Source organism: Lagopus muta, chromosome 19, assembly GCF_023343835.1.
Source record: "Lagopus muta isolate bLagMut1 chromosome 19, bLagMut1 primary, whole genome shotgun sequence".
In the NCBI taxonomy this organism is placed as follows: Eukaryota; Metazoa; Chordata; class Aves; order Galliformes; family Phasianidae; genus Lagopus; species Lagopus muta.
Genome location: NC_064451.1, coordinates 3,399,391 through 3,414,187, shown reverse-complemented (window position 1 = coordinate 3,414,187; position 14,797 = coordinate 3,399,391). Strand labels below are relative to the sequence as shown.

Here is a 14,797-nt window from a genome sequence, read left to right as displayed (position 1 = left end):
GCCCTGCGGCCAAAGCGCGTTCTCCCAGAGTTGGCTGTGGGGGCTGAACGCCAGCTGTTCCTTTGCAGGAGACATCAAGTATGACGAGGCGATGGGTTACCCCATGGTGCAGCACTGGCGGGTCAGGAGCAACCTGTACCGCGTGAAGCTCAGCTCCATCACCCTCTCTTCAGGTGAGAGATGCACAGGAGATAATCATAGGACCATTTGGGTTGGAAACTCCACCATCACCACCATGTCCAGCCATCAGCCTACCCTGCTGAGTCCCATCAGCAACATTACATACCTCCAGGGATGAGGACCCCACAGCAGCCCTGGGCGGTGACCTGCTTCATTTTGGCAGAAGGGAAACTGAGACAGGGAGGTGGGCACCTGGTTGCACACAGGGCTGGAGGCAGAGCCAGCATGAGCTGCTGAGCCTCTCCGCGGGGGGATTCCTATGAGCACGTGTATACACACATCTGTGACAAAAAGCACATTTGTGGTTTTACAGGGACCCAAACTGTTTGTGAATGCAGGTCCTGTCGTGCAGGGAGTGGCAGATGAGGAAGGGGCAGGCGGGAGGATCCTGCAGCCGTCAAAACATTTCACTTCCACGTTTTTATAACCACACGTTTTGTTTCAGAGATGCTGAAACGTTTTGTTGTGACCTGAAATGTTTTGCTTTTTTCATTTCAAAACAGCATTTTTTATTTAAGAAATCAACCTATTTTTAAGTGGGGAAAAAAAAAGAAGAAGATCTAGCACAGCCAGGCTGCACAGCCCCAGAACAAAGCAGCCTGCTTGGAGCTGAACAAAGTCTTTGGGGTCAGCTCACAATGAATTGTTCCAGCTTTTTCCTTCCACCACCCTTCTCCTTCAATCAACCAGCCAGGCAGATAACCTCGTTTGGGTGACAGATGCAACATATTTTCTTGCAGTGTTTTCAGTTCCACCATTGAAGCACAGCAGCAATAGGGGCCCTCTCCAGCAGTGCTTCTGTGATCTGTGGGCTCTGCAGAGCAGTCAGGGTGGTGTCACTGCTCTGTTAATGTCCCAGCTGTCTGCATGGCTTGGCAGGAGGTATTGCCTTGGTGCAAAGCTGCCACAGCCCACTCCACGGATCCCTGGGCTGCCCCCAGCTTTTCTAAGCCTAATGAATGGTCATATGGGGTATTTGTGCTGGGGGTGATCTGCTGTGCCCTCTGTGATAAGTCCATCTTTGCATCAAGACAACATCTGTGGTTATGGTCTGGCAAAGGCCATGCACATCCCTGGGGAGAGCACTGCTCCACGTCCCTGCATCCCTCAGGATGGCCTGGGCTCACAGGAGGGTTTGTGTGTACACACGTGCATCCTTGGAATCTGCTTGAGAAATCACTTGGGGAGAGGACTCATTGCAGGATGGCAGAGCCTCAGCCCTGTTAAGCCACAGGTTGTGCATTGTAACAGCTGATGCAAACCACAGCAGAGCAAGGGGGAACATGTCTGTGCCCTGTGGGGGCTGCGTGCTGCAGTTTCCCTGTTCATCCCATGCTTTGCTCCTGCAGGCTTCGCCAACATCCTGAAGATCCTGAGCAAGGACAGCAGCCGGGAGGAGCTGCTCTCCTTCATCCAGCAGTTTGGCTCCCACTACATCGCTGAGGCTCTGTACGGCTCCGAGTTCAGCTGCACCATCCACTTCCCCAGCAAGAAGGTGCAGCAGCAGCTGTGGCTCCAGTACCAGAAAGGTGAGGAGGGCAGTGCCCTGAGCGCCGCGTGTTTCCATTGCTCCTCGCCATGGTTCACCCCCAGCCCTGCTGCCGTGCCCCAAGCCGGGGGTGCGGGTGGGTTTATGGAGATGTGACATAATTGAGCTGTCTGAGAATAGCTTCGTTTTATTGCTTGTGACAATGACAGTCTTTAAGGAAGTGTATTAAATCAATAGCAGACTCATTGTGCTACACTATAAATAACGAGACACATCATTAAACAGGGCAATAAACTTCAGGACTTTGAAGTAATACAATTAGGTTATGTTTATAAAAACTCCCTTATCGCTGTAGCCTTCCATTTGCCAATCCATCTCCCTCCTCCAGGGAGCTCGGGATATTCCTGATGTTTTTCTCTTGAAAATGTCTGCAGTGCTCCTTAGGGCACGCTGCAGGGCTCAGGAGCTGACAGGTGCTTCCATCACTTCCATCTCTTGCATTGCATCCATCCCATCCCATGTGCTGCTGTGGTCAGTGCAATCCAGCTCCTGCAGTGCGTTCTGGTTCATTTTCCCTCTGTCTTCCCAGCGCAGCGCTCCTGTAAGCGTGTTTGTAACATCCTGTACTCATTTGCTTTGTTTTTAAAGAGTGATAAATGGAGTTTGCCAAAGCAATGCCCCCGTTTAGCAAGAAGGAGCGTTGCGGAGGTGTGCTGCTGATGGCTGCTGATGTGGTGATGCGCTCAGACACGCTCAGCCCTCTGCAGATGTATCCATGGGGAGAGGATCCTAAGCAGCTCCTGTTGCAAATCCTGAAGGATGCAGGGGGGATGGAGGACAGTCCTGTTCTGCATCTGGGTGTTTAATCTCTGGTTGTGCTGTGTTATTTAGGTACTAGGTGTTGGCACTGATGTTCTTTGTGCACGGCTCTGTCTGTGACATGGGGCTTTGGCAGCCAGCAGGATTGGTGGGGTTCATCTCTGGGGTCTTTGCTACAGTGGAAGAAACAAGTTCTGTAATTGGCTGCTTGGGGATGCTCAGGGCTCTTGCAGAGGTACCAGGGATGCTGCTCCATGGGCAGGGCATCACGAGGAGCCCAGGGCTCTCTCCTGGAGAAACCCCAGTGAAGAGGCAGAGCTCGCCACTGATGGAAGATGGATTTGATCCTCAGCTTCTCCCCTGATTTGTCCTCATTTTAGCAGTGTTGTAGGGAGGATCTGGATAAATAGCCCCAGCTAGATGGTTCTGGATGCAGTCTCAGCTCAGAAACAGCTCTGTCCTGCCGTTCTCCCACTGCTCCTTCCAGCACTGCTCCAAGTGTGTGTGCATATCATCTCCCATTGATACGACAGCAAGGCCAGGGTGAGGGCCTCCCAAAGCCTCCCCCCTCCCAAAGCAGGGGGAGAGGAGAGGCTTGAACTAATTGAAACGGCACCAAATATGATCAGAATGCATGCTGTGGCATGCTCACTGCATCGTACTGAATTATTTTAATACTGTAATCAACTTCACAAATCAACTCGTGGGCCTTAGGAAGAAGCTGCTGCCAGGAAAGAACATGATCAGTGTGTTGAGACCTCATGGAAAACACGGCCAGTGACATGGCTTAGCATCTGGGCGTCCATTTCTGCAGCCATGTGGAGGAGAAAGGGATGCAGCTCTTGTGGGGCTGGCAAAAGGTTTGTGTCCTTGGGACAAGCAAGCTGCAGGCACTGCCAGCATTTGTGGGCTGCTCTACCTGTGGAAATAGGGACAGTATTCAAGCAGACCGGAAGGAAGCTTCCTCGTGGAGCAGTGGGAGCAGCCTGGGGACAGGGATGGGGACAGGGATGGTGAGGGTGGCACCACACTGCCCTACGTGGGGCGATCTGTGGGGATTCCTGGGTGGCAGAGCCCTGTTCTGCAGTGGAGCTGCCTGCCACGTCCAAAGGCATGCAGGAGTGAATCCTGCAAACATGAGAGGTGGGGAAGCTGGGGCTGCTGGCTCAGCCCCTGCTCAGACAAATGCAGACACTTCCCCAGGCTCTCCTCTAGGAACTGTGTGAGCAAAGCAAACCAAACCCAAATTTTATTTCATGCTGAGTGATTAAAATCCTGTTTTCAGGGCTTGTTTGCTTGGGCTCTGTGCAGTCAAGCAGTGCTTTGGCTCAGCAGAGGGGCTTCCAAGATCGACCTGGCCATCGATCTGTGCCACGGGAGCCTGCATCCGTTTTTCCTGTCATTGAAGGCAGTGCTTAGTCCTGACGGTACCTCATTAAGTTCTCACCAGTTGTGAGAACGTCTTCATTTGGCAGCTGAGGCCAATGTGACAACCCAGGCCATCCCCTGTTGTGTTTGATTGGGCCAGGTCTGTCTGGGATGGGGCAAACCAGCTTTATAGAAGCCCCATAGTGCTGTGCTTGCGGTCTGGCTGATGTGGGGTGCTGACAGCGCAGTGCTCTGGCTGGGGCTGAGCAGTGCTTGCACAGTGATGGGCCTTTCCTGTTCCCTGTGAGCAGTCTGGGGCTAGGCAAGAGGCTGGGAGGGGAGATTTCGGTTAGATTTCAGAGCAAATGCCATACTGAGAGGGCAGTGAGGCCGTGGCACTGCCCAGAGCTGTGTGTGCCATCCCTGGAGGTGCCCAAGGCTCTGGATGGGGACCTGGGCAACCTGAGCTGGGGGCAGGCAGCCCATGGCAGGGGTGGTGCTGGGAGCTGTAAGATCCTTTCCAAACTAACCATTTTATGGTTCTGTAGTTCTCTGAGGGCACAGCCAAGCCCAGTAATGTCGCACTCAGCAATAAAACTGGAGGTAGAGCAGTCACAGAGACACCATCCCAAAGTGCACAGAAGAGAGGGGCTGCACCCGTGGGGCTGCTTTGTTCACCAACACACACGTTGCACAGAACTGCTTGCTCCCTGGCTGGATGAGGAGTAGAGCTTGGCAAGGAAAAGGACATAGCTGCTCCAGCAGCACCATCTGACAGCCCCAGTGGGATTTCCTGAGCGTCGTTCTCCTTGCTCGCTTGCTCCTACTGCGATACACAAAATGCAGAACAAATGTCTGTAAGTGCTCTGGCACTTAGAGAAAATGGAGACGTTATCAGCCGTAATGCAGAGGGTCTCGTCTTGTCAGGCATTTGAATGACAACTCTTTTCCTTCTCACCTTGCAGCCTTGAGCTGAGCCTCAGCGTGGGAGATGTGTGTTCCCCAGCTGGGAAGAGCTCACCTCTCCCGTGCCATAGGGATCTGGGAGCGGGGCTGAGGTGCCTGGGGTGTGCATGGGCACAGATGAAGAGGTTTTCAGTACCAGAGTGTTACACTGCTGTGTAAGGACTGAGAGATGCTCCCTCTCAGCAGCTGATGGCTCACTAACGCAGGAGGGGCTGTGCTGACAGCTGCTGTCACATTCACTAAGGCCTCCTGACCATCCGTCACCCTCTGCTCACTTATCTCCCTCGGATCATGTGTCTCTGGATGTGTTTCCCTGTGAGAGGTTACAGATTTCATGCTTTCTTGTGAACTGAGCAGTTTAGACAGGGATCTTCATGAAACATAATAAGCCATAGGATGCAGCCTAAGGGTCTGCTGGAATAGCAGTCGTATCCTTCAGAGCAGGGTCTGTGGGTCCCTCCTGTTTCTGCATGCTCTGAATCCTTCATCCCTTCAGGTCTGGTACTGCCATGAACTGTCCATGGGAGCCTTTAGCTTTTAGTTCCTACACACAATCAGGTGCATGAAGAAAGGTGAGTTTTGCACCTATTAAAGGTGGTAATGGCCTTCCCTTATACTGCTTGGTCAGAAGTAAAACACTTTGAATTGCCCAATCCTTGAGATAAGCTCCTACAAAACACCACTCCGTTACCTTTATAACACTCTCCCAGCTTGTGGTTTAGATCATTATGTTTATTTCAAACCCTCAGATTTTGACATTTTGCTCAGAGGAGGAAAAAACAATCTAGCTGGTTGCCATGAAATTTAGTTTAGACTAAAGTCTGTGCTGTGACTCAGTCTGCTAAGCGACCTTATGCACTGCTCATTGTAATCCAAAATTACCAGGCGAGTAATTAGTTGTGCAAAATGAAATAACTTAAAATCCTCACATGGAGTAATGACCCAGAAAAATCACTTCAGCTCTACAATGGAAACAACTCAAAGCATCTGGCTGGAGTTTTACTTTTGTAGCTCTGTCCCCTTTGATTAAGAAGCACTCTTCCACTCGTCCCTGTTCGAAACCGTGGCTGTCAGCTGCTGCCCAGACCAAATGTTACAGCACACATAAGCTGTGACTGATAAACTGGCAGCCCGTTGCTGTTTAAAGAGCTGCTCCGTATCTGAGATGAACACGGGTAATAACAGCCTCTCCCCAGATCAGCAGCTGTGCTGCGTGGCAGGGGGGAGCCTGCATGTGCTGGTGACACATGGAGGTCTTTGAAAGCTGAGTACAACACTGCTTTGCTCCCCTTTGGCTCCATGTGAACGCAGACCTGTTGCAGTGTTTATCACCACCAGTGAGCTGTGAGCTCTCCTCCTGGCCCCTGTGAATGAGCTGCCTCTAAAGCCATGCAGTGCTGAGGCAGAAAGCGCAGGAGCACCGCTGCCGTTGGATGGAAGAAACTCCAGGCTTTGTTTATGGGGTGGGAGGAGAAGTGTTAGATGAAGTTACGTGAGAGCTGCTCAAGAGATCAGATCTGTCCTCCCCACTGTGACGGCGCAGGAGGGGTCGAGCAGCCATTGTGTTAGCGAGGCTCATTCCCACCAGCCATGAAACACAATCTGCCACCAAAGGGAGAAGACAAAGTGCTTTTAATAACAAAATGAGCCGTCTGCAATGCACTGTTAATTGGATCAATTTTTCCTTTATTAAAAACTGAACACATACGTACAACCAGACGAGTTCTTTCTCCAGGTAGAGAGCAGAAGCAAAACTATTTCATCACATACCTTAATTGCCCCGTTTCATCTCATCTGGCAAACGATCACAGCATCACACTGGGGGCACCACAGCAAGAAATACAGCTCTGCAGCATCAACTTCACAGTCAGCCGGGTTGTGGCAGGGAAAGGGCTAAGGACAACAGATTTCCTTTTTCCCTTCCTGAAACCTCAGCCCAGAAGAGCTGCAGACAGAACACAGCCAGGCAGCCCTCGCCCTGCCTTGTCCCACCAATGCATGGCACAGCAGTGTTATTTTTCCAGTCTCTGAGCGAGCAGCAGATGACAAATGCTTTGTTTGAGCTACGTGCCCAGTAACAGACCGGGGTAAACAACAGCTCAGCCCATTTGCTGGACAAGCTTTTATGTCCCTTTAAGCACACCAGGAAACGTTCTTGCTGGCAGCGTGATGTTTATTGCAAAAAAAAGAAATTCCATTGGAACAGAAAGTGACAGAGGTACATATTATCATAGATAATATTGCTTCAATTATTCAGGTCCACAGTAGCTTCCTGCTTGGAGCAGTTCTTAGAAACAGGAGAGATGTTTAAAAGAGATCAGTAGGAGAGGAACTGACATTACCATAATACTGGAAAAAATGCCTTGAGTTACAGTGTAATTAACTGCAGAAGGTGCCAGTAATAGTAGTCATCTCCCAAAAACATACATGCAAGATGAGATCAGCTCCCCAAATTGCTGTTACATACCTCAGGCAACTGCCCCCTCCCATCCAGAAAGAGAAGCAGGGAATGTAAATAGTTGTGTGCATATCGCCAGCCTCAGCAAATACACAGAGCAGTGCAGGAGGGAGGGGGGTTCAGTTCCCTTGGGCTCCTTTAGTGTCTTCCATCATCTGCCCTGCTAATCATCTCCTCTTAGCTCCTACCTTCTTCTCCAAGATCTTTCTACAGTGCATCACACTGAGAAGAACAGGATGCTGTCCTGCTCTTTGGGCAGCTCCATCACACACTTGGGCTCCTGCTGTGTGCTGTGGCTGAGCACAACAGGGAGAGGGAAAAAACAAGTTCTGCCAAAGGGTTCTGCTCCCAGAGCTGCTTCTGGAAACCCCATTGCTGCCCTGCAACAGGCTGGAGCAGCAGCTGCTCTGAAGGCTGTTTTCCATCCCTGCTTCACCAGGGAAAAGTATATGAGAGAGTAAAAAAAAATCACCTGTTGCATACATGTTGTAGGACAAGCAGCAAACAATTTGCTGTCGCATGGCAGCCACCATAAAATCAGCTTTTATATTGTCTGCCATGCCCCCAAATTTGCAACTATGTTGTTGATAGCAACAAATAAATGCACTGCAGCGTAACTATTATCTGTGGCAGATTAACATGCTACCACTGTGCCCGATTTGAATGCGTCCTTCCTTCAATAAACTATTCCAGGCAAGCAGCACCACACTGAGGTACACATTTATCAGTGAGGAGAGCAGCACTGTGGGGGCTTGGTTCACACAGCTGCAGTTTTGTGCTTCATTTGGCCCAAAGCCGTGATGAACACGAACTCTGGTGCCTGCTGGTGCCATAAAAAAGCTGAGGAATGTCGTGATTTGCTGTGCAAGGAGAAAAAGGCAATGCACCAATGGATGTGCTTTGGAGTGCTAAAAAAATTTAAATGAAGCAATCCCCCCCACCCTCATCGTGGGATACAAAGTGCAGACACGTGGAAACCTGTTTGCAAAGGTGACGATCCGGAATGCAGGTAGTGAGGTGCAGGTGAGCACAGAGTTGTGCGTGATCTCATTTACTCCCACCTCCCAGTCTTCTTCCCCCCAGCCTTTCCCTCCCCCCAGATGAAGGTAGCAGACACACCTCCCAAAGACAGTTCCCAAGACACATTTAATAACAGCACGCTTCTAAATATCAACAGATTTCCCCTGATTTTTTTCCTCCAACCCCCACCCTTCTCCCCCTCCCCCCTCCCCAGCAGAATTCTTAGCAGTAACGATAACCCTGTTGCCATCAGAGGGCAGTTTTCTGGCTCAGCTCGGTCTCCCATGATTGCACTGTACTCACTTCACATTGAACAGACACGGTTCACAAATGGCACGACAGGGGCGATCTCCTGAACACCAGAAAAACGGAGAGAGAAAACCCTCAGTTTGAAAGTAAAGCTCCATCTCGGTGCAGTTTAAGAGGGCTATTTTGTTTTATGCAGTGCTGCAATCAGAAATTGCTTTCTGTACTACTTGCCCAGACAACTGCTACTGAGTTCCTCGCGAGTACCATGGCGAGAGAGGATTGCCTCTCTAGTCCCCTAAAGGAAGGTGATTTAGGGCAGTCAGTCAGTGTTTATGGCACAAAGAAAGGTACAGTGGTTGAAGACGTAGCCAATGCAGAATAAGGAGGTGAGAAGGGTTAAGGAGCGACTGGTCATTTTAGCAAAAAACCAATATTCCAGAAGGATCTCTTCCTTCATGCTCTTCTATTCTATTGTACAGATTCAGAATGAGAAAATGCAGACCGCCACCACGGTGGTTATTTTGTTCCTAAACAAAAAACGTGATGGTCTCTGTGCCAAACCCCGTTGGGCTGTGGTGCAGTTTTCTCAGTGGTTCCTGTCAGATTGCAGTGAGGCTGGAAGAACTGCTGCTAGTGACAGGGGCTTTCCCCAGAGAAATGCCGTTAAGGGGTGGAATATCTTCTCAGATGGTAACTGTAGATCTTAATGCAGTGATCCCAACAGTCCAGCACCAACAGCTGTCCTTTGGGAGTAATGGCAATACCAACCGGGCAGGTGAGTCCTTCCCGGATTAAGATATTATAGCCACCTCCTTTAGGAAAATGCAGGATTTCCTTACGGCTGCTGTCAGCAACTATGAGGTCTCCCCTGGCATCTACACACATCCCAGCAATGCACCTGAAATCCTCGTTCTCGGAGAAGAAATGGCTAATCTGGCGTCCCAGCTGCCCATCCGGGCCAACAGAGCCGATTGAAAAGCCTCCTTCCAAGTGGTGTTCGTACTGCCTGTTTTCCAAGTTGAGCCCCAGCCCCTGAGTGAAGTATATGGTCCCTTCAGCATCACAAGTGACAAACTTGGGGCGCACTGCGCTACACAAGCAGGTGTATTTCACCACCCCCACGCCGCGGTCCACAGTGAAGCACCACAGCTTCCCCCCTTCCACATCAGTCACCACGAACTGCCCAGAGGGCAGAGCTGCGATGCCCCAGGGCTTGCTTAGCTGGCTCCTGTGACATGCCACACAGTGCCCATCCATGGTGTACACCTTGACAGAGTTATCGTAGCTGTCGGTCACACCTATCAGGCCATGGCAATTCATGGTGACAGAAAGGGGAGTCAGATTGGGCAAGTCTGCTCCAAGGAAGCTCAGTACAAAGCTATCGATTCCGCTAGGGCTCCGGCGGATCTCCTTCAGGAAGCCCTTGCGGGTGAAAACCTGGATTCGAAAATTGCCTCGGTCTGCCACAAGCACCTCTCCTTGGAGAGTGACGTACAGGCTGACGGGCAGATTGAACATCCCTGGCAGGCTGCCCTTGGAGCCCATCTTCTTGATGAAGTAACACTGCTGGATGCTTGCAGCTGCTTCGGGCATCCTCGGCTTGGCTGGGGAGGAATTCGGCGTGCAGCTGGCTTCTTCTTGCACCAAGTCAGGCTCTCTAAATGATGCCGATGAGGATGCTGCAGTTTCCATAAGCGATTCTTCCAAGTTAACAGTCCGGGGTTTCTTCACCACCTGCCCAATCTGCAGTGGTCCCACATGGCTCACTTTAAGGAGTTCAACCTCGTGAAGGATCAGCTCCCCTGGGAGATTGTTTGTTAGTTCTGGTTCTTCCTCGTCTGCTGCATCTTCCAAGAGAGCTATATCTCCTTGCTTTATTTTGGCAAGGAAATAATCACAGCGAGACAATATCTGCACTTCTGCTAAGTTCAGCAGATAAGCTTGTTCCTCCATTACCTGATTATTTACCTTCTCCACTTCAGACAAAGAAGTGGTGAAGAACTTGCGTGACCTGGCCAGTTCTTCCTGGATCTTGCGCTCTTCTTTGCTGTAATCTTGCAGAACTGCTCTATATCTAGATTGCAGGTCACTAGAAACACCTTCCAGAGATGCTTTTCTTTTCTGCAGATCATCCATGAGCTCTCGAAGTCTGGCAAGCCTTGTCCCAAATTCCCTCCTACGCTCTTCAGCAGCCTCTTTGATAGCAATGACATTATGCCCTTGGGGCATGTGCGATGTCTCCTTGCACGGCTCACATAAAACCAAGCCACAACTCTTGCAAAAGTGTCTTGGCAACCTTCTCCCACAGACTTTGCACATGAGGAGACCAACCACTTCCCCCAGCCCTGTGGTGTCTATGATCTTCAGTACAGTAAGATTGTCAGTCAGCTGAGCTAAGGTTTTGATCCGAGTGATTTTGCTGCAAAAAGGGCAGCGAATCCCGTTAATGCTGGTTGCTAGGAGCTTCTCCAAGCACTGTTTGCAGATGGTGTGCCCACAGTGTAAGAGCTTGGGTCTCAGGTGCTCCTCAGTAAAGGACTCCATGCAAATGGGGCACTCCAGGACCTCTCGGAGTGCGTCCGAGTTGAGCTGAGGGGCAGAAGCCATGGCTTTCCACAGTCAACTTTAGCCAGTGCAGAATCTGGTACTCGCATGTATTCCAAGGTTTTCCCAATTCTGTCCAGAAAGAAAAAAGAAAATGTGATTTATGTCATCAACAGCATTACATGTACATGCAGTTTATTTCTGATTTATCTCCCAGATGCAGAAAACAGAAACCCAGTTGGCTTTTCCACATGTGAAAAGGGTAGATTTATCTTCGCTAATCTCAGAGTGGGCAAATCCTGAAACTAACCTGCAGCTTCCAGTGCAATGAATTATTCACTTGCAAAATTTATAAGTAGAACTGAAAGAAGTGTAATGGCAGCAATAAGGAAGCCCAATATATATTGATGACTGAATCATCTCCTCATGGTGCCCATCTCCTGCTGCCAAGCCTGTGAGTTTACATAATTTACTCTGAAATCCAGAGAGATTAAACCAAGCGTTCAAATGTTGCGCATCAAAAGAAGAACCAGATGGTGCAATGCTTTAGGACATTAATATATCACCTCTGGAGACCTGCATTCAGATAAGACATCAGAACAAAATAAATGTGGTTGGTTTAAACTGCTTTTCTAGAAAGCCAAAATAAATTTTCAAGGTTTCATATGTTTGCCAGGAGGTAATCCTAGAAGGAATGATTTGTCAGCTTCCACTTGGTCTGTGATTGACTGTTTATAGTGGAAACATGCGCTGATGTCTTTAAACCAGTGTACTTCATTAACCTCTGCCATGCTGCATCATGCAATACAGCTTGATGCAGCAGCGTTGTATCAGGTATTAGCAGAAATGGAGCTACCAGACAACTCCAAATGCTTGATAATACAGGCTGCATGTGTTCACTCTCAGGTCCTGAACTTAGCTTAATTGCATATAATTTCTCTGTATTCCATAATCTTGTAGCACTGACTTCACACTTGTATTTTGGTTCAGTTTTGTACCACCGTGGTTGCCATTCAACTTCAGTCCAGTTTCTTCATCCTCGCATCCCACGCAGCAGGGAGCAGATCCCAGCAGCTTCCTTGCTGAAGCAGCCATCCATTCAAAAGGAACAGAACAGGGTTCACATCATTAAGTTATTATTCAGCAGACTGAGTTTCAATACCTCTGCTACTGCATTGCTTAGCCGTTAAAAGAAATGGGGAGAAAACATTTCTTCTAGGGGGAGAGGAGGGGAAGGAAGTAGTTAGTCTTTAAAATGAAGAGCTGGTCACAGAGGGAAACGAGCAGAAAGCTTTCTTCCCAATAATGGCTGCATGCACGCAGCACTCTTGCTTCCCTGCTGCGTTTGCCTGCTTCGCCCTCAGGAGCATTTCAGACAGAAAGGTTCAGTGTATTTCAGTTTAGCATTTGCTCAAGTGGAAGGAGACAGCTGTAACGAAGAAAAGTTCTTTATGTTCATACAGAGAAAAAAAAAAATCTGAATTTATCAGCCCACATTGCAGGGATGAGCGCTGCAGGATCTCCACCGGCGGGGTCCCAGGCTGGAAGCTGACCCCAAATGGGGGCACAGCCGATGTCTGGCTCTCAGGTGGCACCATTGGAGTTCCACGGCACTTCACAGCCTTCCCTTTCCTGCTGAGCAGCACCTCAGCTGTGGAGAAAGGAGCCTGGGCACTGCTGTGCAGATCAGACACATTGCTCTGAGGGGTGGAGAGCAGTGTTTTAAAACAAGGTCTACAAATTCAGCATAGGATGCAGGATTTGTTACTGTTGTTTTCCTTGGCAGTGCAGGAGGAGCTGCTGGGGAAGGCGCGGGCACCAGGCGAGGCGAGGGGTTGCACAGAGAGCTGCCGTCAGATCGCGTGTTTTCGTCAGTGTGAAATAGAGCACGGGGTTTTCTTTGCTTTGAACTCAGGCTCGGTCAGAAGGACGCTTTGTGTGATGTTCTTTTAATACGCACAGCCCACCTACCGCATGCACAACCCTCCTATCGCACGCCAGCGCGCGTCTCAGCGCCGCGATGCTTTGGCAGCGCTGTTACCCCTCAGCACTCTCCTCCCTCGGTTGTACCCCACATCGGGCCGTTCCTCCCGCACAGAAAACGGGAAGCCCGGGGCTCGCCTGCCCGCGGGGCCGAGGCCTGGCCAGGCCCCGTGCGCGGCCCCGCAGCGCTGGAGGAGCGCCTCCTCCCGCCCGGCCCGGCCGCGCCACCCGCGCCGCCCGCAGCGGCGCCGGTGCGGCCCGGGCGCTCGGTGCGGTGCTGGGGGTGCTGCCGCCCGGCCCACCCCTCCCCGCCCCGCCTGCAGGGGGCGCCACGCGCCGCGGGGCCCGCTCTGCTCCTTACCTGCTCGCCGCTCCCGGGCCGCGCGCCGCTCCCCGGCATGCCCCGCGCCGCCGTCACGTGTGCAGCGCGGCGCGCTGGGAGGTGGAGTCCTGAGGGGCGGCCCCGCAACGAGCGGGAAAAGGGGCGGCAGCGCCGAGAGCGGTCCGTGCTGTGCGGGCGGGCTGGCGTGCCGCGTGTTTCTGTCAAAAAAATATCAACAAACAAAACCAAGACCAAACAGCACTCGAAATGTTTTCCTCAAGAAAAGTAAAAGCCTTTTTTTTTTCTTTTTTTTTTTTCTCCCTCATTTTATTATGCAGCACTTTGTGCTGAGGTCCCTGCGCGGCTCATAGAGCCACGGAACCGCGGTGATAGAAACGTGGAAAACACCGCGAGTGGGAAAGGACCCCGCAGCTCCACACAGCACCAACCCTGTTCTGAGAGCCAGCCCTGGGGGCCGTGCCCACCTCCCTGCTGGGCTCAGCCTTTCCCCAAGCCCACCTTACCCTGCTCTGGTAGAGCTCCATGCCCTCAGACCCTGTTGCTGTCACCAGGGAGAAGAGCTCAGTGCTGCTCCGCTCCCTGTGGAGAGCTGCAGGCTGCCATGAGGGGCTGCAGGCTGCTATGAGGGGCTGCAGGCTGCCATGAGGGGCTGCAGGCTGCTATGAGGGGCTGCAGGCTGCCATGACGGCCTGCAGGCTGCCACAATGAGGTGCAGGCAACCATGAAGGAGCTGCAGGATGCTGTCATGTCATGGTTATCACGTGGCATGAGGCCACAGCCTTCCTTTGGTCCCACCTCATGCCGGGGCAGCCCAGTGCCGTGGTCGGGTTTTGCTCGCACGCCGTGTGTTGCCTCATGCCACAAATCTGTTTTTCTTCACTTGGAAGCAGCCTGCAGACTCCCAGCGCAAAACTGCCTATTTTTAGATGCAGAATGGCAAATGCAATCAGTCGATTGGGCAGTGCACACAAATATCACCAGTGAATAGGTGTGCAGCTGTGGTCACATATTCAAGGACTCGCACAAGGCACGTCCTGCTTGGCATTCATTCCTTCCCACAGTAGTCTGGGTCCTGGGGCAGTGACTGAGAGTGGTGCAGCTGCAGTAGTGGGAAAGGAAAGGTTTGTGGGGAACTGTGCTTCCCCTCAGCCAGGGGAGAGCATGCTTTGCCTTGTTCTTGAAGTGAGAGATGGGCGCTGCGGGCTCTGTGCTGTGTTTTAGGGACTCGGTTGGTGAGTCAAGATTAAAAGAGAGGAGGTGGATGAGGTGGAGAAAGAGTGTTGGAGGATGGAGCACTGCAAAAGGAGGCTTGCTGCTGAGGTACCTCCCTCGTCTTCCTTCTTTTCTGCCACACCACGCCGAGAACAGATAGAGCTTA

General features: G+C 51.2%; 2 protein-coding genes across 5 annotated transcripts in view; one reads left to right on the top strand and one right to left on the bottom strand.

Annotated features, from left to right (window-relative positions):
- Positions 1-14,797, top strand: part of ASTN2 (astrotactin 2) — a 264,246-nt gene that overhangs the window by 153,091 nt on the left and 96,358 nt on the right. For all 4 annotated transcript variants that reach the window (XM_048965614.1, XM_048965611.1, XM_048965613.1 and 1 more), the window contains 2 exons: positions 69-173; positions 1,530-1,709. In XM_048965614.1, the coding sequence (XP_048821571.1) occupies positions 69-173; positions 1,530-1,709 (285 nt within the window). The remainder of the gene's footprint in view (positions 1-68; positions 174-1,529; positions 1,710-14,797) is intronic.
- Positions 7,740-13,526, bottom strand: TRIM32 (tripartite motif containing 32). Its single transcript, XM_048965616.1, has 2 exons — positions 13,438-13,526; positions 7,740-11,225 (listed from the first exon to the last, which is right to left on the bottom strand). Exon 2 carries the CDS (start codon positions 11,154-11,156, stop codon positions 9,213-9,215), a length of 1,944 nt encoding a protein of 647 aa, XP_048821573.1. The 5' UTR covers positions 11,157-11,225; positions 13,438-13,526; the 3' UTR covers positions 7,740-9,212.